General features: G+C 33.3%; 1 protein-coding gene across 6 annotated transcripts in view; it reads left to right on the forward strand.

The window, feature by feature from the left end:
* Positions 1 to 1,740: 1,740 nt before the first annotated feature.
* Agmo (alkylglycerol monooxygenase) overlaps positions 1,741 to 24,602 on the forward strand; it is a 325,071-nt gene continuing 302,209 nt past the window's right edge. For 3 of the 6 annotated variants that reach the window (XM_078040037.1, XM_078040039.1, XM_078040036.1), the window contains exons 1-4: positions 1,742 to 1,764; positions 1,885 to 2,166; positions 3,654 to 3,784; positions 13,210 to 13,361. In XM_078040037.1, the coding sequence (XP_077896163.1) occupies positions 2,041 to 2,166; positions 3,654 to 3,784; positions 13,210 to 13,361 (409 nt within the window). In that variant the 5' untranslated portion in view covers positions 1,742 to 1,764; positions 1,885 to 2,040. Of the gene's footprint in view, positions 1,765 to 1,884; positions 2,167 to 3,653; positions 3,785 to 13,209; positions 13,362 to 24,602 lie in introns of all 6 variants that reach the window. The other 3 variants (XM_078040035.1, XM_078040034.1, XM_040291151.2) reach the window with 2 other exon arrangements.

Genomic DNA, 24,602 nt, shown 5'->3' on the forward strand with positions numbered 1-24,602 from the left:
TAAAACACGCTACATAACCATATACTGAATGGAAGAATGAATGTTTCTCATAAGTTGGTAACTCAAATAAGGAGAGTTGATATGCTAATATAGCCCATTACAAAAATCAAACCACATGTGTGTCTAAATACATTTATATGATTAGCATAACAACTATCCTCATAGGGAAAAAATGATATGAAATAATATCTCCTAAGAAGAAAGGTTATCCCTGTTAAACTGAAGGAAGAGATGTGTGTATGACTTGAGGGAAGGGGTGCTCTAAATTTTACTCTACTTACAACTATGTTGTTTGGATTTTTCTTTCTCCCGTCATATCCCACATTTGTAATTTCAAAAAAATTAAGAATAGGTAATAAAACATGTACATTTTTTATTTGTAACAGAAAGTGTCTGAAAGCAAAGACAATTCTGCTGTAATGCTTGCTTTGAAATGAAAATTTGTTGCAACATGATTAGAAAATTTGAGCATGCATCTTTGCTGATTTGTAGTTCTGTCAGAGAAAAACAGCAGGTGCTTTTTTAAAACTGCATCCTTTTTGAACTGAAAACCTGAAAGGTGTTATTATGCACAAAGTGTGAGCTCATGCACACACATGTGCACACTTCTCTTACATTCCTTCCATTGTTCTCAGTTCACATATGTTATCATGGACTATGACATCCACATATATGTACATGATATTATAATTTTCTGTCTGACTGCAGATAATTCTTCTTCTAACACTTCATCATAACTATAATCTGCAATACTTCCACAGTTTATTTCCACAAATTTAAGGCCTATTTCAATGCAAACCCTATATTTAGTTTAGTACTTATAGATGTCTTAATCAGGCAATGTGTAAAAATGTGCTTCCATTTTTATTAGGCTCTAATTTTTTTTTCTTGTGGGTAATTATGAAGTTTTTGGTTGTTGTGCCCTAATCTTATTTTTCTCAGAAATCCTGTGATTTGTATTGCATACTTTTTTGTTTATATTATGATGATTTTAAGGCACCCATATGTGATATTATAACAGAACTGAATAAAATGTACTAAAATGTTAATAGTGTCTCTGAATGATAACTTGTTTGTTGCTTATCTATAGTTTCTATTTTTTAAACATGTTTATGTATCAATAACTTCATTAAGTAACAGTTTCAACGATGAGATAATAATTAAAGATGATCACAACTCTTTGAGGTAAAAGGCTGAAGCTATTCTGTCATGAACCGCATATTCACTGGAGATGCAGAAAATTAATCACCCTCTAGTCTACCTAAAAGGTATAATCACTTAGGCTCTTTCGAGAAGAAAGAGGCAAGATCTTACAGCAACACCTGGCAGCTTCTTCTGTAAGTGCTTAGGAGAATAGAGAAGCCATAATGCTTATGTAGAAAACCAAATGCTCTTGAATTGAATTGCAAACATTTGAAAGTTAACTGGATTGAGATCCAGAAATACATAACAAGCCCAAATTCAGTTCTTACTGACTTTGGAGCTTTCATTAGGTAGAATACCCAGATCCTTCATGAAACAGGGTCTTTGAAGAGGCTACCAACTTAAACACATTGTGAATTTCAAAACTAGGAGAGATAAAATACTCTTTCTGATAAGCTCTGACTTTTGAACTTCCATCCACTTTTCCAGAGTGAACTTTCATCCTTTATCACCTCTCCTTACCTGCTTTTTCTTTCCAAGGCACACTCTTATTTTCGTTTTATTTTAAAATCTTTTCTATTTTTTGATGCTCAGTTACTCTGGCTACAATCAAACTGCACTGTGAGTCTTTGATTTGGGGTACAAGTCCACCCTTTCCTCCCCCACACGCCCGCCCTTTTTGGGATGGTGTCCAGTGAACTCTGAACTTGTTCTTGATTCTTGTTTTTCCTGTCTGCACAGAATCTGCTGCTGGCTGGGCTCTCTCTGGAGCTTTGTCTCTATCTGTTCCTGACAGAGGCTTGTGCTGTGCTGCACATCTTGTCCTCTTTGTTCACCCTCTGGCTTCAACCACTGAATCCCAAATACTCTCCAGCTGGGAATCAGAGAAGGGCAGGAATGAAGAACCCAGAAGCCCAACAGGATGTTTCCGTTTCCCAGGGTGTTCGCATGATGTTTTACATGATGAAGCCCAATGAAACTTCATTCCAAACTCCAGAAGAGGTGCCTGATTACGTAAAAAAGGTGAGACTATACTGAAGGAGGCAATCTGGATCTTTTCTTAATAAGAAAGAAGGTCAACATATCCTGGGGATTTGTTCTCTTTCATTCTTCAAATTATTACATTCCAATAAAAATAATTCAATTTCTTGAAGGCATAAAGCAAAAGAAGAATTTCTACTTGAATTAAATTCTCATACAATATCCATTTTTGTCTATAAATCCCCTCCTTTATATGTTAGTCTAGAATATGATAAAAAATTTAAAAGTTTTCCTAGACACCATGGCATTGTGCTTTTAGCAGTTGGAAACTCAGTGTCAAACAGTTACACCACATCAATAAACTTTGTAAAAAATTTTTATTTAAAAATGTTTAACTTTCCCACCACTTCCAAAAAAGTATTACCTCTTTAATTAGGTAGAATTGTGCAGAATGAAGGATATGGAGCAGCTTGACTCAGTCCAACTCTGACTTCCTAGATTTGAACTTGAACCAAGTTTTCTTTGAAACTCTCAAGTGCTCAGAGGCACTTTTCACTTTTGGTTCCTGGCTATGATTGGAAGTGGAAATATCCAGAATTAGAACTTGAATACTGAAGTTCCCCACCCTGACAAGTAGTTCCTACCACACTTGCTAGTTTAAGCCAGGAATAGAAAAAGATGACATCAGAGAGTATGTTCTCCAAAGTTCAGTTTAGAAAACTTCACAACTCATGATCAGCCTCCAAATGAGTGAAACCCATATTGTTTTCAAAATTCAATATTGCTTTTTCTTTTTTATGTTTAAAGAGAATTATATTACTCATCTTCATAAATCATTATTTATATTATAATGTCAAGCAAAATCTAATATTTATTCATCAATACTACAGCCTTAATGGTATAAAATAAAACAAAATAAATATATAAATAAAAAATAATAATTGCATTAAATAAAATTAAAACTGAAGGTATGAAACTTTGGTGGTGTTTTGAACAAGATGGAAAATTATCTTATTCTCTAAGACTCTCAGAAGAAAATTGTTTTTACTCTTTCAATTTCATCATTAGAAGTCATTCTAATATATATATATATATATATATATATATATATATATATACAAAATATATAAAACTAGAAACAGGTTCATTCTTAAGGATATGCTCTTAAAGTGAGTCTCACTCAGTCATAGGTATATGATAAACTTCTGGTTACTTAACTTATTTTAAATGTATTTTCTGGAACTTGGTATGTGTCCTTCCTATTTTTATTATTTTCCTGGCACAATTATTATAGTTGTGTCTATAGTTATATTTAATTTTCAAATTTGATGTTAGAATTTGACCACAGATTTAGTGTATGCCCTAAATACACTAGATCTCTTTGCCCATCAAATGGGAAAAGATCTTCCAAAATAGGTCTATGCACATCTCCTACTCGGTTTCCCAATTATGGAAGGACTAATCAGAAAGTATGGAAGAATTTCATTATCAAACACCATAGCCTTTCTTCTTTGTAATTTCCTTTCCAGGCTACTCCATTTTTCATTTCCTTTATCCTGCTTGAACTGGTCATCAACTGGGTTTGTAAAGGGAAGCCATTAAGTCGCGTGGATGATGTTTTAACATCCTTATCGGCTGGTATTCTGTCTCGGCTTCCAAGGTAAGTTAGATGATTTAGCAACAGTAATTTTTAAAAAAATAAATAAAACATCAATAACAACAAAAAACAAACAAAACCCCTTAGCATCTCCAAGAGTGAAGAGAAATGTACTTATTATGTGGGAACTTGCTTAATTCCATGTATTTCCTCAAAGCATTCAGCTCCTGTCATTATGTACATTTTTGCCATTTTTTTTTGCCATTGTTTTTCTTGGTATTTTTAAAAAAATCTAGAACATAATTTATCTTGATTTCTGAGTTTCTTGGCACACCCTTAAATTTTGCACTTGCATTACTGTACTTCAAAATTAGAAAATTCTAATTTTCTATTGAAAATTTTATTTTGCTCTAGCATAATTCACACAGATAGCTCCCTGAGCTGCAGCATTCCCTAGGCAAGTCATATAAGGGTCTGGACTATTACAAAGTCTCAAAGTCCTACCTCTAGTATGACGCCTTTGGCAGCCAAATATGTCTATCATCTGGATCCAATAGAAATGCTTCACTGGTTCTGAATTGCTCTGAGAATAAAGTACAAATCCTAAACAACAGAGGGCTTTTTCTTTCTGTCCTTGCTTTTGGTCCCTCCATTTTCCTGCCCCTTAGTCATCTTTGTTCTTTCATGCTGTGCTATGTGGCTTGGCCAACACACCACAGGTGCTTTGTTTTGCATGCAAAGCCATCCATGTGGCCACCTCCAATTCATTTCTTTTGTCTAAACAAAAGTCATTCTTCTTCACTCTCCTCAACAAGCCTCATCCATTTTCCAACCCTCTCTTAGGCAGCACTTCACTATTGTCCCATGAACTCTCATGATCACCCCAGATTGTTCCCATGAACTCCCGGGCAGGTACAGGATCACCCCAGGTGCAGGATCATGGCCTGTTTTCCTCCAGCCCTCTCTGCTCACTTGCATACAACTTGAGAATAAGAGGTGTACTTATCTCTTAGTTTCATTTCATATGCCTGGAATGGTGCCTGGTATGTGGTAAAAGTTTAGAAAATAGTATTCTTAGTGTGTCATGTTGATGATAAAATTGGACAACGAAAAGAGTAAGTAGTAGTAAAAAATAAGTGACCTGCTTTATAGAAAGAGTTAGCTAGTGATGTATTAGGGAAACCCCAATGAATGAAGGGCATTTTCACTGTATAAAGATTAGCCAAAGAAGCAGAGGTGAAGCAGTCCTCAGAAGCCTGTACTCTGGGCTGCTGAGGAATGTTCTCATTGCAACCTCCCAGGCCTTGCTGCTTTTACTGTTTTAAGAGCTTTACTTCTGACCAGTGCTCATTGCTTTGGAATGTTTCTATGAACCACCCACTGGGAAACTAAGGTGGATTTTTTTTTAAAAAAAGTCTGTACAATTTTAATGTATTTGAGAAAAGGTGAAGTGACTTCATATAATTTCATAATATAGTCTAGATAGAAGTTTGATCTTAAAACATCTCTCAAGTGTTTCTCTGAGAAAAGTAGGTTAGGTATATATAGTACTAGTAATAATTTTAGTAATAATGACTCTGAAAAATCATTGGTACAGTTGAACGTTGCAGCTGGAATCAGAGGAAGGTAGTCCAGTTATTTGTAGCTAATTCCCAGCTTACCTTAAGGGTAGATTTAAAATTATAGACAATTTCCTCCATTTCACATCTCCTGGGAACATAAATGAACATATATGTATGTGTTCAGTATACTCAGGGATATGTAGATTTGAATGTAGATTTATTTATTTTAAAAATTCAATTTGTGCCAGGTGTGGTGGTGACATGCCTGTGATCCTAGCAGCTTGGGACCCTGAGGTAGGAGGATCACAAATTCAAGATCAGCCTCAGCAATTTAGTGAGGCCCCAAGCAATGTAGCAAGATCTTGTCTCAAAATAAAAAATTAAAAGGACTTGGGATGTGGCTTAGTGGTTCAATTCTTAGTAGCCGGCCCCGCCCCCCGCCTCCCTCCCCAAAATCAAAGTTGTTACTGTAATTTATTCTGAAAAAATTAAGTGTATAGGTTATTGGAAATCAGAAGGTTGATCAACTATACAAATCACTTGATAACTGAGAAGGTGCAACTGCAACCCAGCAGGTGCAATTATGGGTCACATATTTTACTGATTCGAAGTAAAAATGTTAAGAGCATAGAGAGGCAGTAAGTGAATGAATTCAGCATTTCTTTTACTTTTTCAAGTTTGACTTTCACTGCAAATCAAATTAGATTATTCTCTTTTCATAATATTGTAACTAGTATAAACACACATTGTATCCTCAGTACAATATTTCTGCTTAGCAGAAAAGGTACAGAACTATAAAAAAGTAAAACAAAAATCAAATACATACTTTTACAAAAACACACACAAAAAGGGAACACACTAATTCCATCCTCTACACCTGACAGAGAAATTGGGGGTGGGGTGGGGGAGGGGAGGAAGAAGGAAACAGAAGGAAAGAAAGAAACCAAAACCAAAACAAACCCACCCGTCCTTCAGGGACAGAACATGAAGTTCTCTTCCTTTATCCACTACTCATAACACTCCTTAAGCTAACACAAACTGTTAACTCCAGTACCCTTTAAAGAGAAAGGTAAAAGGTTATGAACTTGAATTTGGCGAATATTTTCTATAGCTGTATCTCAAAAATGAACAGCAAGTGCTCCCCCAACCCCCGCCATATAAAGAGCAATGTGTGTAGTTTTCTGTTTTGCAAAGAATTTCATATTCTATAACCTTTTACCTGGAAGATAGAGGAAAGCAAATTATCTGAAAGTGAAATATAAAAATACTTTCTTCTCTTTTTATTTTTGTACTATCAGACAAAGACAAGGTATAAGCAGAAATGGAAAGCTGATTCTCAGGGTCCACCCCACTCAATCCTTTTTCGGGGCGGGGGCGGGGGATGGAATATGAAGGGGAACCTGACATCAACTCTTACAGTTAGTATTTCAGCTGAAGCCACTGCATCAAGGGGAATCCCTGTGCAAATCATTAACAGCTGAGGGTTAGATTAACACAGCATTGATCACATCCTCTCCAAGGGACTAATTTCATTTTCTACGCTAGCAACAAGAGTTTGCCACATCCTTAAAATATGTAATTGCTAGAAAAAAATGACTATACTATTCACTTGTAAAAAGCTGTGCTTTGGATAATAATTGTAAGTAGATATGTGGCTCTTGACAAAAAAAAAAAAAAAAAAGAAGTGGAAATCAAAGTGAACATGTTTTTCCGCTTCAACATTCATGGAATGGAAATGTTGTATGCAGACTTTGAGGAAAAGCAATATTTATTTGAAGATCTCAATTAAATCATTACGTAAAATTTGAAGTGTCTTAAAGATTGATAGTGAACTTATCACATTCATAAAAAAGAAACATGCTGCACTTTTCAAATATTTAACCATGGACAAGATTATATCTTGTTTACAAGCCTGTCGGACAGACCATGATCTGTAATAAAAGTCCATCTGTCCCAAGAACCAGATTCTGGGTATTCCTCCATTTGTTTTGCACTTCTGAAACCTGGTAGGATGACTTCTTAATCAGAATTTTGTCCTGAATTTATAACTAGATATTTTTATTTATCATTAATTAAACACAATTTATCATGGAGATAATCTGCTTTTCTGTCATAATTTACAAGTATAAAAATTAAATTTGATTTAACAAAATAGATACAAAATTTATTTTAAAAAATGCTATCTAAAACTTGTGACATATTTTGCTACTGACTTAAATGTTAACGAGTGAAAAATAATCGCATCTTTTTTTTACCCTTCTTGTTTAACCAGAACTCAATTTCCAATTCTTCATTAGAGAACCAGGACCTCAATTTGTTACTTCCTTCCAATGTTTCTGCTTCCATAAATTGCATCCTCCCCAGAGAAGCTTTATTCCCGATATAAATATCTACAGTATGTTTGTTTTTAATGGGTTCATTTATTCTGTTGAAACAGCAGATTATAAATCAAATTGCAATAGGTTGGAGGGATAATTTAAGTAGGTAAATTTTCAAATAAGTTGGGGACACTCCACTTTTAATATGTATGGGTCGCTGCCAATTTTTAGTATGGAGCTAGCTCCTGCAATGTTCAACCATACATATGCACATTTTTACTGACTATGCTTGCTATGGAATTTTCCATTCCTGACAAAAACATTTCAGTTCATTAAAAAAAAAAAAAAAAGGAGGAAATTAAACTACTTTGAAATACTTTTGACTCCTTAGGGTGGGGCTGGGAAAAAAGAAAAATTGTATACTGGGTTTTTATACTACACGTTAGCCATGGGGCAATACTACTTTTGGCAACATTAGACTCTAACAAATGAGTGTTTATCATTTTGGATGATGAATTTAATAAGCAGTATTCACTTTTCTAATCAGAGATAAGTGAATGAAGGTAATGTTTAGAATAGCACCTTATTATTAATATTAAATGATTATTTGCTCAAAGAATAATTTTAAATACTTTTAAGATATCATATAAGGAAAATTTCACTTAAATATTTTTTTGGTTTGTTGGTTACATTTTCTGGGAAGAATACCTCATTTCCTCTTAATTTTTACATTAGATGCCTTATTAATAGATTTTGTCTTTGTTGTGAATTAGTAACTTTAAAGATTATTGTGAGACTAACCTCTATGCAGCCTTCTTTGCTTATTCAATAGAGTAATACATTTTCCTGTAAAGAATATAGTGAATTTGCTTTTTCCAAAAAGTTACTTCATTGTATTTACAAAAGTTTATAATTTTATGGTTGTAAAAAAAAAACTATATGTGACTATTTTAGAATTGTAATATAATTTAGCAGTAAGAAATCACTGTACACATTTTATCTATTTCGGGAGGTCGAAGTTTTATTATCTGTCTTACTATTACTGAGCAAAAATCAATATTCCACTAGATGGAGCAAAAGTGGCAGTAGCTTTACAGAAAGGCAGTACAAGTTTTTGGGTCAGTTTTAAGAGATTTTGAAATAAATATATAATAAAATTTCTCGGAAAATATATGTATATAATTATATGGACATATGCATATATTTCAAAATATTTATTCATACTTATTTATCTATTACTTACTAGTGTTTTTTAAAGAATCTTTTTAATTGGTCCCATTAAATATTCATTTATTTTCTAGCTTACAAGACAAGGCTATTAAAAATAAAAATGTCTAATTTGTTTCTATGCCTTTTGCATAATCTGGCTAACTTGGGCAATAAACACAATTATGGTCATAGTTTTTAAGTAGTATAAATTGTTGGATGCCTTGAAGTCTGGAAACATCATTCTTACTCTTGAGATTTGCTTTGAAATGCTAACCATTTGCAATGGAAGTATCACATTAAGTTTCACTTGCTTTTCTTACTGATTAGAATTTGAGAGTGTCTGAGAGCTAGATAATATTAGGGCTCATTTATTCTAATGTTCTCATATCCTAAATTAAACCCCAAAGTACTAAAAAGCTGAATGACATGTTCAGTGTCACATTTCTACTCTTGGTAATGGTAGATTCAGGCTGAGGTGACTTTCAAAACTAATAGCTTGAAATTCTCAACTCCCAAATAATTTTTATTTCAACTTTATTGAATATTTTTAATCTCATCATTATAAATGAACTTTATCTGAAAACTCAGGTCATTACTAAATAGCAACTTTGTACCTTACTAAGTAGCTTTTTATAGTAACTGAACTTTGACAGGACAAAGTTCTAGTAATGAGAGAAAATATTATGTAAAACACATGAAGAATCATCACACTAGTTAGATAAGTGAGTTACCTTTTATTTGCCAAAAGACATTATCTCTGATCCAAGACTACCTCTATTTGGGGAGTGGGGGGAATCTGTGAAGAAATAGGACAATGGGAGAAGAGCCTATTTTGATTTCAAATGTCTCTTTATATTGAGATCATTTTGGGGTCTCACATCCAAACAATGCATAAAGAGTATTTAGTATTTGTAATTCCAAGACCCTGTGCTACCCAATATTCCATCTTTGTGGGATATAGTGAGCTCATGATGTATATACACTTGTGTTTTACATACCTTTTCTCACAGGAAGGGGTTTAGAGAGTTCAAGTTTGAATTCCAGAATACAGAGTCTTACATAGGGTTTTAGGATGGATAAAGGAGCAGAGGAATTAGAAAGAGAAAAAAAGGAAAGAGTTTTGGCTTTGATTCAGGGTCTGGTGGGAACAGTTTTGAGAATATAGGTGCTATTTCCTGCAATCAAAGACTTTTCAGAGATTGATAATCATTTCGAAGCTATATCACTTTGGTGAATTGTCTTTAATTGTGGGCACTGCCTGGTTAGTCTTTCACATGAATAATGGAACAGTATTATATTCATCTTGCTGAGAGAAAGGAGGGAATACAACTCCCACAGCTTCTCCCCTCTTTCCCTCACCTTGAAGAAAGTTTGTTTCATGCTAAAGTGTGAAAAAAAAGAGGCTTGACTATACTATGTCAGACATATTTCAACTAGATTTGTGTCAACCCTAATAAGTCAGTTGACAGAGTAATAAATTGGGTGACTGCTCAAGGTCTGGCACCTGTACAGGAAATAAATAATTTCAATTGCAAGCAGGTTCTATTTACTTTATGAAAGAAAGTTTTTTCAAGCACCCTCTTTTATTGAGATCTTGGTACCATAATGCATATTTTAGTTGTCATTTGAATTCATGAAGGAGATAGAAAAAAAAATTTAAATGATATACATAAGAGACCCCCATGAGGCAGGTGATTATGTTTGCCCTGTTTGACAACATCTCCCGTGACTCATGCTGTGCCTCAAACTTAGTGGGCTCCTAATATGGGTTATTTGAATGACTGAATGAATCCATGGATGAGATTGCTTCAATATCATGTACTGAACTGTACATAACAATCTGTAGATATTTCAACTCTCTGTTGCATTTTCTAAGTTTTAATTTTTCTTTCTTGATTCATTGTTTTATTTAACACTGATTATCAGGTGTGGATAATTTTGCTCTCCAGGAAACATTTGACAATGTCTGGAAATGATTTTGGTTGTCATAAATGATGTGGGAAATTATGCTACTGAAATTAGTGGATAGAAAACAGGGATAAGGCATACATTCTATAATGCACAGGACAGGCCCTCATGCCAAAGGATTATCTGGCCTTAAATGGCAACAGTTTCAAGATTGAGAATCCCTGCTTTAGAGAAATTATTAGGTTGAACTATATAAAGCTGACAGTATTTATGATTTTTTGACTGAAACATTAATTTTATATGGGTAATGCTCCAATAATTGCAATTGAGAGCAATTTTAAGATTTCACAGTTGCAGGACATGTTTGTGCAAGACAGTGTCCCACAGCAAGAATTCTCATGACCAAATGTCAATAGTATACAAATGTCAATAGCCTTAGTAACACATGGAGATACCAACTAAGCTAACAGTCTTTAAGATAAAATTTATTCTATTCCTTACCTTGACAGATATCTTTGATAAAAACTTGGAAGGCAGTCATTAAATTTCCAGCTCTTAGATTCCTCAGAGTTCCATACTCAATGGGAGAACCTGACTCAGGGTGCACCCTGGCCCATGAAGGGACCACTCTTGCATAGGAACTCCAGACTTCTTGTCCCAATTCTGCTTGTCTGCATGTCCAAAAACAAACACTCTTGGCAACATAGTGAGGTCTAGGAATTGACACTTGTGGAGGTCTACCCTCAGCAAGACTTTATGAGAAAGAGTCCAATGGAAGGACTAAAAGCTACTTTATCAGGGAATTATGGTATATTCAGAGCATTGCTCAGGTTGGTATTGCTTTAAGCAAGATCAGTTTTCTTGGGTTATGGACTTCACTCAGGAGCAAAACTTACAGCTATGTAATCTAAAATTTCAAATTGAGTTTTAACATATGATGATGTATAATCCTGCTCAAAATGGTAACTACTTGACATTTTATGAGTTATGCATATTAATGCTATTGTGAAGTCATCTAATATTTTGGTTTGCAGATTAAATGATAATAACTTGAAACAAAGTATATGAGGTTATTTTAAAGATAGTGAATCATGATTAAATTCCATCATAACTGAACTCAAGAATAAAGTTAAGAATAAAGGCTAAGATCTCCAAATGACTCAGAAACATGCTAATTCATAGAAACTGGACCTATAAAGGAAAATACTATTAAAATAAAGAATTTTAAAAATATAATTTGAGCTGATGGTTTGATTTTTCTCTGAAACTATAATATTTAAGAAATTTCACAGAAAGTTGAAAACCAAATTTGTTGTTGACTTATAACTAAACTTTATGAGATAGAACGACCACTTTTGCTCAAGTGCTTTTGATTAATAACAATAAAAAGAAAAGGAAAAGGCAATTCACTCAAATTTATAAAAGTGATAATAAAGCAAATGGTTATGTCAAATCTAATATTGAATTTGATTACAGAAATTTTGATCACAGAAAAATTTTTAAAATGCTATATGAAATTAATGTATATTATTTATGTTTTTGAAAGTTATTTAAATAAAGCATTTAATAGAATAGATGGAAAGGCATAGTCTGTTATTCAGATATTTTATTATTCAGTTTTAAAACAATTATTTTAGCTATGCTTATACATCTATTTTAACTATATTCGTATACCTCTATATTTGTATTAACATCTATATTTGTATATATCTAACATTCTGAAAGCTCTAATTTTTCTTCCATAAGTGAGATATTAAAATATTGTAAGAATATAATATGTGATACTAAACATAATCTACAAAACCCTAACTATGTATGAGAGAGAGGAAGGAGGGAGGAGAGGAAAGAGAATAGAATTAGAAATAAGCTATTTTAATCTGAATGTAAATTTTATAAATCAACATATTTGAAGGAAGCAGGAAATTTGCAGATGTCTTAAAAATATGCTCTATATTTTTCTGCCCTTTATACTTCCTTTATAAGCCATGTTTACTGTGTTCTTCATTAAAATTTAGAAATGAAAATCACAAAAAAAATAGTTGTTTAGTATATTGTATAGGGGTTTCGTGAAAAAAGTATTTTAAAGGACATGAGAAAGAAATGGTCTCCTGAATTCCATGAAATTTAGAGTGCAAACAACTAGCATCCATAGTGGCTATGAAACAGAAGGAAATATCATGAGAATCATTTTTTTTAAATTTTTTTTTATTGGTTGTTCACAACATTACAAAGCTCTTGACATATCATATTTCATACATTAGATTGAAGTGGGTTATGAACTCCCAATTTTACCCCAAATGCAGATTGCAGAATCATTTTGATACCATGTAGTAAGCCTGTAACAGTGATGAAATGGCAGGAAGAAGCAGCATAATGAAATAGTTTAATTTTTACATATGCGATATAAATTGAAAAACATTTTCTGAAATATTTTAGCAAAATTGAGTATCTAAAATGGTTGTCACTAAATGCTGTCACTCTTATTTTCCAGCCTGTTTTTCAGGAGCATTGAAGTGACCAGTTACATTTATATCTGGGAGAACTATAGGTTCTTCAGTTTGCCTTGGGATTCTCCATGGACTTGGTATCTCACCTTTCTAGGAGTAGACTTTGCCTACTACTGGTTTCATCGCATGGCCCATGGTAAGTACTAATAAGAGTTACTGTTAATTTTTGCTCAAGTGCTTTTGATAAATAGCAGGCATTCATTAAGTATTTATTGAATGAATAAACAAATAAAACTAATAATAAAAATTTAAAATTTAAGTGGAGACAATCTGAAGCCATTTTTCAAGAAAATATATAAAATTTTTAAAAATACATTTTCCTTATGATTCTAATTTTTAAAAAAGTTTAGAAAATGATGGTTATGCATAATTTTTCAAGGGGTTGGCTTCCATTGTTTTATTACATTATGCTTTGTAGAGACTACAGACGATTGCTCAGAATGTCAAACCTCTCAATTATGAGGGGTCACTTAGTAAAGTTGTATTGCAGCAAGAAATTCCAGGTAACATATGCTGTCAGAGTGAGCTTGATTCAATTTCTTGGCAGTATTTCCACATTACAAATGAAAATGCAATCAGCTAGGCATTGACCATAACGCACTTCAGTGTTACTGTAGTTTAGCAAAAATTCTCATTTAATACAAAGCCCTCTTACTGCACTGGTTCAATGATTTTGCCTTTTGGGATTCTTAGCTGTACCTTCCAAAGAAATATTTTGCTTTGAAAAGGGAAATGGAAAAGCAAGAACCAGGTCTGGGTCTGAATTTCTATAGGGATAAGTGGGAGTTAAGGATGATTGTAGAACTAAGGTGAGCAAGTGGTCTCTGTGGAGAGCTAAGGCATGCCAAAGTAGTTCTGAGGGGAACCACGGGAAAGTACTAATTTTGCAAAACTACTGAAGAACAGAACTCAGGATTCCAGTGGGTGGTTGGGTTGAGTGGGTGGGGAAGAAGGAAGGAAGAGGAAGAAACCTGGAATAATAATAAAAAAATAGATGGGAGATGGAACGAAGAGACCCGGATCAGGGTTATGTGTGTAGGAGTACATGTGACCACATATCCTTCCCAAGGAAAGGAGAAGGAAATAGGAGGAGTGTGGCTGAGTGTTATGCATAAGGCTGATGAACCTTAAATACAACATTTAAGTACTTTAAACATGTGCATTTAATGGAATTATAAGAAGCGCTAATTCACTGAAACAATTCAAAGTAAATATAAGCTAGAAAAAGAACCTTTGTCTTTGAAAATAAGAGGTCAGCTCCTGACATCATTTCCCTTTGTATAAATGCAAGAAAATACACCCAAGTCCAACAGGATTAAGAATAAAAATGGTTTATGTAGTAATCTATTTTTTTTTTTTTTTTACTGCAAAGCAGTTGTTTTCTAAAATGAACTCGTTGGCAATCTTCCTCACATTCTATGCAACAAATGGGTACTCCAGAAAGACTTCACATTGTATTATTTAACAGGAACCTTCTAATAGCACACTGTCCTGTACAGATGTGTTTGTTTGGAAAATCTGCAAATTTGCTTAGTCTTTGAAAGCCCATTATAACAGGAAACAAAGACCCAACAAATTATTCCCAAATATAAAACTTTTAAAAAATATGTTGATTTTAAGTGCTCTTACTTAGGGAAGAGCAATAAAATAAAATAACATATTAAAAATGTGGAATCAAGGTTATTTAAAGTATGCTTTCCATTAGAATATTTTGAACTGAATCCAGTGAAGGAGGCAGGCATTAAAAAAAATTTTTTTTGAAAACCTTCTGGAAAAACACTCACAACCTTGAGGCTATGGAGCCTAATCATAAGTTCAAAGACTTTTGACTTGTAATGGAAATCTGGTAGGAAAAAAATAAATTAGGTAGTTAAATTTTCAGCCTTCAATATGATAGTTGATTTTTAAATTTTACATGCAAATAATAATGAAACATGTTAAAGGAGGTTATTAAAAATCTATAAATACAAAAGAATAAGAACATCTTGCAATATCAGATTTCGTGAGTCTCCAGGATTACCGAGTCCAAACTGAATAACTGGTCAGATTTATTCAACTGAAAAAGTTTCAACAGATCCCAAATCCAAATGTCATCTTAAAATATAGCAAGAAAAAAATAAGACATTTTCTGCTTACCATATAACTTTTCTTCTACTACTCTCAATGAAATGTTAAAATATAAACATTCCATATTTGTTAACATGTTAAATGCTATGAGTTCTGAGGAACAAAATATGTTGTATACTTTAAATTCTCTTTTTCACATGCATTTAGATTATTTAGTAACCCAAATCATTGCTAGATGTTTTATTGTTGTTTGTGTTGGTGTCATTTTATGAAATGTATATAGCATTTTCTACCATTAGATGACAGTTTGATAGCAGTGGAAAAAAAAACTTATTCTCAAAAATTTGAACTCTGTCTCTATATCTATGGGAAAAAACTCAAAGGGATATTTGGAGATGTGTATTATTTATATTTCATTTCTTTCCCTGTGGAATAAAAAAGACATTGTTGATTATTGCATCCTCATACAAAAGTAAGAGTAGCACAGGGATTTCTAAAGATTGCTTGGATAACTTTAAAAATATAGAATGATAAGATTAAATAGGTCTTAAATTTAAAGTACCTTCTTGCTTGCTTATCCTCCATTATGTAATGATGCATCATTTGTCATTGTGCTTTCTATTAGTCATACTAAATATGCATGTGAACCAGTAAATACTTTAGGGGAATATTTAAAAATGAATAAGTATCCCTGGGGAAAAACAAGAATGAGAATTGGAGGGTGTCAGTAATAGAGTATCTCTTGCCTTAGATGGTGGTTACATGCATGTACCATTTGGGGTAAGTTCATTCAGTTATTTGTGTGTGTCAGGTTTTATGCACTTTATCTACATATACTTCAATACTTAACCTCAGACTGATACATTAGGTAACCAAATTTAGAAATAGGAATAAAGAAGTTATAAATTGTGATTGTAAGCATAAAAAGATGACCTTATACAGTTTATGCCTGTATTATTATGTGTAGCCTAACACAGGGACTGCCAGGATCCTGACTGAGTAGATCTAGCTGTCTGCTCATGTAAGAAATATGCAATATGTGGAAAAGAGAAAATTGTGGTTTTTTTGCAGCTTGTTCAACCTGGGGGAAAGCAGTTAGATTGCTTATCCTACTGATGCCACAGAAATGGTTACAATTTACAAAATCAAAAGCCAGGAAATATACATATTGTGTTAGCTGTGCTAGACAAGCCTGGGCAGGGGGTAGTCTCCATTATTAGCTTCCTTGGCATCTGTCAGGCCAGTGTGGGGACAACTCTTCAGTCTTCACTCTTGGCATGAGGAAGCTGCTCTCAGTTTTAGAGTGTCCATATCTTCATTCAGTCTGTTTCAGTATTGGTTTCCACACTCAATGATGGGGCAGGTACAAGCGTGCTAGATATTGGTTCCTCTCCACATCTACCCTTCTGCTTCCTCCCTTGTGTTGTCAAAGCTGGACACTGTAGACACTTCTCCTTTGCCAGCTGAATGGATGTTAGGCCTTACCATTTAAGGAGTTGGAGAGATACTGTAAGGATAGGATTTTGCTTCTACTTGCTTCCATATTCTTCCTCTGACACTCAGCATACTGTTGTGTAAGGGACCTGATACTGTTCACTTCATCTATAGGTGACACCCTCTGTGAAGATTCTCTGCTTGCCAGGGCCACATCTACCTTCTGGGGCCCTTACACTATAGCAATTTAACCATCATGAGAGGTCTGGTGGTAATCACAACCTCTCCGGAGATGCGCAGGTCTTAAACTCAATGGTGGTATGTTTGTGCATGAGGGGTGGAGGGGTGGGGTAGGAGGAAAGGTTCTTCTAAATCTGCAAACACTTGCCTTGTTCTTTCTCCCTCAGCTTATAGGCAGTAACTCTGATTTGATACCTCTGTAGCACAGAAACATTACTCTATTTCTTTTAATAGTGAACTACCTTTCATTCTAGTTATAATCCTTTATACTAAGGGCTCCTTATTAAAATTTTAGTGTGATTGCTATCTCTTGATTCAACTCTAAATTAGACTCAGGCATACTCCAAGTATGTTAAATATGATAAAAAAATTAGTATCTACTCCAATAAATCTTTGCTTGTCCACTCTGAGGTATTGATTATGCATTTCATCTTTAGTACAATTTGTTCAGTCACCAAATATAAACCTACATCTATCTATATAATGTTTATAAAAATAATCTATAAAATCTTCTCAAACTTCAAATCTTTTATCTGAAAAAATAAATTATTTAATTTGTTTTCTGTTCATTTCTGTATCTAAACAAAGCAAGTGATTACAATTTTTGTATAATTAGTCACAACTTTATTGTGGTTTAAGTAAGTGAGCATCTGTATGAGACTTCTTCAATTTGGCATAACACAGTCTTTTCTGACTTGTAAATTGAGTTGAATTTAGATCATCCTTACTTCCATAATTGTTTAAAAGGAGAAAATAAGCATATGTATTGATTAGAAATTATTTTATCTTTTGATGGTGTCAGGATTCTGGGTCACAATGAAGAATAGTTTATTTACATTCCATTGCACTTGTACTTCTTTTTAAAATAGATAACAGAATATATTTAGGAATTTTTATAATTCTTGGCTATATATTATGGTCTCCTACTTTATTTTAAAAGTGTATTGTGGGGCTGGGGTTGTGGTTCAGTGTTAGATGTGTGAGGCACTGGGTTCGATTCTCAGCACCGCATATAAATAAATAGATAAAATAAAGGTTCATCAACACCTAAAAAAATTTTTAAAAAAGTGTATTGTGAAGCTGGGGTTGTGGCTCAAGTGGTAGCCTCACTTAGCACCTGTGAGGCACTGGGTTTAATCCTCAGCACCACATAAAAAAATAAAGTAAAATAAAGATATTTTATCCACCTAAAACTAAACAATAAATATTAAAAAAAAAGTGTATTGTGACTTCATTCTTGTTTCATCACTGAGGGCAAAGGCCACTCTGAGTTATTACCATTCTTCTCTTGTCTCCCAGTCTCTCAGCTCCTCAAATACAGCCCTTTGAGGGGAAATGATGGTAACATTTTAGTGTATATATTTATATTAAGTGTTTCTACCAACCAGTGTTTAACATTAATATGGGATGGACCGTGTCATTGAAATGAACTCAGAGGTCAATGGTTAACATTGGTGCCATGTTTCTTAGTGGGAAGAATGATGAGAACCTAGAAGGCAAGATAGTGGAAATTCTAAGGCTTCCATCAGAGATTCAGAATGATGAGAGCTCCAGTGTCACATATAACCTTAGGATTAAACTGTTAAGAGTCTGTAAACAAGTCAGGATGGCGCCTGGCATTTTGCCAGAAGGAGTGGTTTGTGAAGTAGCACCAGCGAGCCATTAAGTGTGGAGATTCCTTATTGGTTGACTGCTGTATTGAGTTTATGTTAATTAAGATAAGCTGTGTGGAATGTATATATACCGCTCCTGTCCTACAATAAACGGCTCCCACTCCTGCTGTATCAATGTACACAAGTTGTTCCTCACCCCCTGGTTATTTTGCTGCAGCCTTACTCCAGCATTAAACAACCTGAATTTATTGGCACGTTAAAATGCCACAATGAAGAAACACTACTATGTGAAATGCTGAAAGAATACACCAAGTGAAAATTCTAGAGTAATCATCATTCTACTGTCACAAACTTCATTCACACATCTGTTTATTCTTGCCTTATTTTTCCCACAAATGTCGAAGACCACTGCTGTTATATCAACCCTACTCCAGGCACCTGAGATAGATTGTTTAGTGACAGATAATGTACTCACTGATTGCTTGTGGATCACAGATTCCAAGAACTGATTACAATAATGATAGGTGAAATATGAAGATGACTATGTAATGAAATCTAAAACTGATGAAAGAAACTTTGTCTTTCTGGTGGTCACCAATTCTTAGATTTCCAAATTTCTGAATGTGCTTCAGTGATATGCATGATAACCAATAGAAGTCTATTCGAAGATTATATTCCTGAAATAATGATGCTAGTAATAGTAATAATAATGAAAATGTTATTATTACTGAAGAAGCAATGTACATGATGGAAAAAAACATAGATTTTGGAGCCAGATAACCTGAATTCAACTCCTAGTATTGCCATTTATTAACTGAGATTTGGAGCAAGTTAATATGTGTCTTATTTTCCACATCTATATGATGATAATAATACGATTATTATACATACAATAGAATTTCAAGGAAGTTTAAAAGAGGAAAACATAGAAAATTGAATGATATATAGTAAATATTATGTTACTATTAATATTAAATAAATGTTTATTATATCATTAGGTACTGGATTATGTGCTTTATATTAATACCATGACCTCTTCTATCACTTAGTTACCTGAACATTCCTATAAAGTAGGTCTCAATTATTGGTAAGAGATCCAGTAACCCCTATTGTATATTAGGATGCCTTGTAGTTGCTGGAGATACAACAGTGAACAGTGAATGATACTACTGTTTCAGAGATCATATCCTGACAAGGGAAGGCAGCTTTGAGTGTGGTGTGTATGTTGTAGCAGGATGAAAAGTGGTGAGGTGTGCTATGGAATTGTGAGTAATGGTCCCTGTGGTCTGCCCAGACCTCCAGTGGGCCTTAGTGAGGATATGCCATTCTGGTGGAAACTGGAATAAGATGAAGAAAATAGCATATGCATATATAAAGGAAGAGCTTTCTAGACAGAAGATGTGCAGGTGCAAAGTATTTCAGAAAGGAATATGTTTATTACTCTTGAGAAATTACATGTAGAGGACAACAGTGTAGAACTGTATAAAATAAGTTGGGGAAGACTAGATCTTTATAGACCAACTGTAATAAAACTGGAAAATCACTACCTACCTCCTGACACACTTATTTTGGGTATAATATGAAATTATGGGGAGGACTTTGAGAAGAGGAATGACATTCATTCATTTAACAAATAATTTATCAAAGACCTACAACATGCTTTAACTTGTATAGCTATGTAGGATCCTCAGATCTGAAAAAGTCTTATGAAGTTTCCTGCCAAATGACCAGATGAATAAGATTAATATTCGTAATGTGCAATAAGATCAATAAAATAGGTTATTAGAAATAGTGTTAGATTAGTGTGGGTGTTAATTTTATACAGAATGATCCAGAATGCTTATATGATGAAGTGATGTTTAAGCATAGAGCTAAAGCTTGCCAAGAAAGTGATCTCTGTGATTCTGTGGAAAGGAAAGGCCAGGTAGAAGACCAGAAAGTAAAAATGTTCTGAGGCAGAAGCGGAATTGACTAATTTGAGCAAATGCAAGAATATCATTGTACCTAGAATCATGTCAGAGAGAGAAATAAGGTTGCATGGAATGTAGAGTGTCACAGATGAGGTACAATGTGGGCAGATTATGGAACATTGGGTAAAACATTGCAAATAAGATTATTCAGAGTAAATGAAGACCTGATGGGATATATATTTCAAAATCATTTCTTTGGTTCAATAGATTTGAAACTTTTATATACTAATTTTTATATATTAATATATATAAATAAAATTTTACAATATACCTGGCAAATACACATAATTTCACAAAACAGTATTATTTGTACTATGTGTATTATATATGTATCTTATTCTATTTTAGTCATTATTTCACTTAAAATATATTTTCAACATAATAAATGTATTTCATGACTCAATTAGTATTGAAAATATGCTTGAAGTGGGGCTTGGTGGCTAATGCTTTTAATCCCAGCGACTTGAGGCTGAGGCAGGAGAATTTGAGAGTCCAAAGCCAGCCTCAGCAACTTGGTGAGGCACTTAGCAACTCAGTGAGATCCCATCTCTAAATAAAAATACAAAAAGGGCTGGGGATGTGGCCCAGTAGTTAAGTACCCCTGGGTTTAATCGCTGGCACACACACACACACACACAAAAAGCTTGAATCTTGAAGTAATTTCATTTACTTTTTTATTGCTGCATACTATTTATATAGAATGGTGGGTTCTATATAAATTGGTATTTTTACATATATATTTGAATACACACATACATAATTTGATCAGTGTCACTCTCCAGTACCTCCCATCCTGTTTTCCTCCCTCCCCTGATGCTCTACCTCTACTTTAGAGGTCTACCTTCTACTTTCATTGCATCACTTTTTAAAAAATTTTTAGTTTCCCACTATAGCTTTCACATATGAGAAAAAAAATGTTTCTTTTCTCTATGATTCTATTTCATTCAAAATTGTGCTCTTCAATTCCATCTATCTTCTTGAAAATAACAAAATTTTCTTCTTTATGGCTGAATAAAACTCCATTGTGTATATATACACACTATATTTTCTCTATCCATTTACCAGTTGATGGACACCAAGGAGGAGTCCTAACTTGAGTATTGTGAATTGTGCTGCAATAAACATGGTTTACAGGTATCCATAAAGTATACTGACTTCAATTCTTTTGAATAAATACCAATGAATGGGATAGTTGGATTATATGGCAGTTCTATTTTTAGTTTTATGAAGAACCTCCATACTGGTTATTTTCTTTCACCACAGGATATTTAAGCTGAGATTAGTTATTTTGTTAAGTGTTTTGGAAATTTTTCTGCTTCCAGGGGTAAGAAAAAACAATAGATATTTATTTACTCATTATTCTGGAGACTGGAAGTTTCAGATCAAGATGGCTGGTTTCTTTAGAGGCATCTCTCCCTGGCTTACAGATTGTCATTGTTCCCCTGTTTCTTCTTGTGAGCTTTCTTAGTATGTCTCTGTCTTGGTACCCCCTCTTTTTATGAGGACACTAATCATATTGGTTTAGGACCTACTGTAATGACCTTATTTTAACTTCATTACGTAAGATACCCTATGCCCAAATATAGTCATGTTGTGAGGTACTGGGGTTTGACTTCAACATATGCATTCTTAGATGACAGCTTTCACCTCATCACAACCACCTACCTGACTGAGGAAACAGTATTTTTCTTTGTCCCTGAACATATAGAGAGCTATTTCATTGACCTCAGGAAAAAAATGTATTTAGTGAAAAAAAGGCACATTAAGAGTCAGACTTTTAGTTCCCAATCCATTTAGTCTTTCAGAAGTTCTTCTTCCTCATTTGTGAATTAGAGTAATAATCCTTTTATTTTTAGTGTATTTATTAAAATGCTATATATTTTCTTGGTATTTTTCCTAAAACTTTGTAAATATTGGAAGTTATTCCTCCATGTTTGTCCGAATCATGAATTAAATATAAAAAAGTCCAGGTTATTCATTAAAAAATTTCTATTTTTAAAAATTTACTTAATTTCCTAGTCTATTCATTCAAAACCCAACAAGACTCACATTTACTTCATTTTATAATGTGTTTCTTAGAATTATGATTCTTTTATTATGAATATAGAAATGGAGAGAGTGCCTTGTGAATTTACCTAATGATGTTCATATAAAAAATAGGAATAGCTTCTTTTCTTATTCCATGTCTGTAAAATCTTGTCTTTGTGTTTCCTTATTCCTGAGAAGCAAGTAGCAATAATATAAGCTTCACAGGTTTATTATATGAGTTAAGTGAATTTAAATGGAGAAAATAAGGCACATTCTGACATATAATGAGTGGAAAACAAATATTGATTATTGCTTTCTGGCCTCTGTTTAAATAATGTACATAGTAAAATAAAATATAAAAATATCATGTTTTCTTTAAGTGATAGTTGATATACCCTAGTAGTTAAAAAATTATAATTTTATCATTAGATATATGTACATGTGTCAGTAACATAAAAATAACTAGAGAACTTACATCACATAAAGCAAATCATACATCAAATTTAATGAAATCATCTCTATCTTTAATAAGATGCATGCAGAAGAAAATGAATATTTCAGGTTAAACCACAGATATAAGAGAGGAGAGATGACTCAGAGTGTGTTTTAGGCTTGCATTTTTATGACATGGTAATAACAGTCTTTTCTTTCTTGGAAAAACAATTGTCCACTATGATAAATAAAATTACAATGTACTTTTATTTAAAATTTTTTACTTTTCTTTAAGTGAATAGTATATAATTTGAATTTTTTTGGTAGCTCAAATTTGTCCATGTTCCTTTATTTTAAATTCTTCAATGTTTTTATTTGACAATTTAAAAATATTGAAAGATTTTTGGAACAAAGCCCATTAGAAGTTGTACATATACTTGCATTTTAAAGTTTCTTTTGTTGATTTTTCAACTTAATTATTAGCCTGATCCAAAGCTCCTTTTCCAGCTTAGAGATTAAAATCTCTTTTCCAGAACCAAGAGAATGACTTGGAAAAAAATTACTAAAACAGATTTTTTCTTTCTTCTTACACTAATAGGTAATTTGATTTCATCCTTTTTTTATAAATTAAAGTCTTAATGCTTCTTAAAATGCCTTCCAAAATGTAATTTTGTCATTTATTTATAGAGTGTATATACAGTTTTTTCCTTTCCATACTCCCAAATCAAAATACAAAACTCTCGCAACTGTATATGATCACATTATGTAGATTTTGCTACATCATCTTTTTGAACTAATCTTCAATGCCAGCTTTGTATTTTGGGACTGTTTAAAGCATTGAAGAAGACACATCCTCCATGAGCAGTGCTTATCCTGTGAGTTAAACAAACAGTGCAGAGGAGCCCAGAAAAATACACCAGATGTGCAGGTGGTAGTTGAATCAATAAGAAATCATATTTCATCAGTATTAGGTTTCATTAGTAGTGATCTTTTTTACTTTAGAAATATACTAATAGAGTGGGAAAATACTTCATTATGCAGGATTTGGTGGGCTCCCTGATAGTGATAACACTGTTTAGGAACCAAGCAAAAGGACAAAGTGAACTGCACATAAAGAACAAAACAAAATACGCAGGAAGCATGAAACAAAGAAGAATGTAAATGAGGTTAGGTGGAGTATATGTGAGAGGAGGCAGTGACATATAAATCATATTTACAGCAATATCTGTAAAACAAATACTAAAATTGTCACAAAAAAGTGTAGTATGTGTAATACTAATTTAAAATAAACCAGATAGCATTAGAGACACTTAAATTACCATCACAGCTTAAATTTGACTAAATAAATATCATAAGAAAAAATGAGAAATGAAAAGAGATAGATACAGTTATTAATGTGAAGAAAAGAGATTGATGGATATTTAATGAGACTGGAGATAAATGAGGATAGGTCAAAGGTAAAAATCTACATGAGCACAGCAGAACCGGAACTCCTGGGAAGGACCATACACAATACTTAGATCTTAAGTATCCAACGTGTTTTAGTGACTCTCAAGACATATTTATTTCAATGTGCACAAATCATTACCCTAA

Source organism: Ictidomys tridecemlineatus, chromosome 2 (assembly GCF_052094955.1).
Source record: "Ictidomys tridecemlineatus isolate mIctTri1 chromosome 2, mIctTri1.hap1, whole genome shotgun sequence".
Lineage (NCBI taxonomy): Eukaryota > Metazoa > Chordata > Mammalia > Rodentia > Sciuridae > Ictidomys > Ictidomys tridecemlineatus.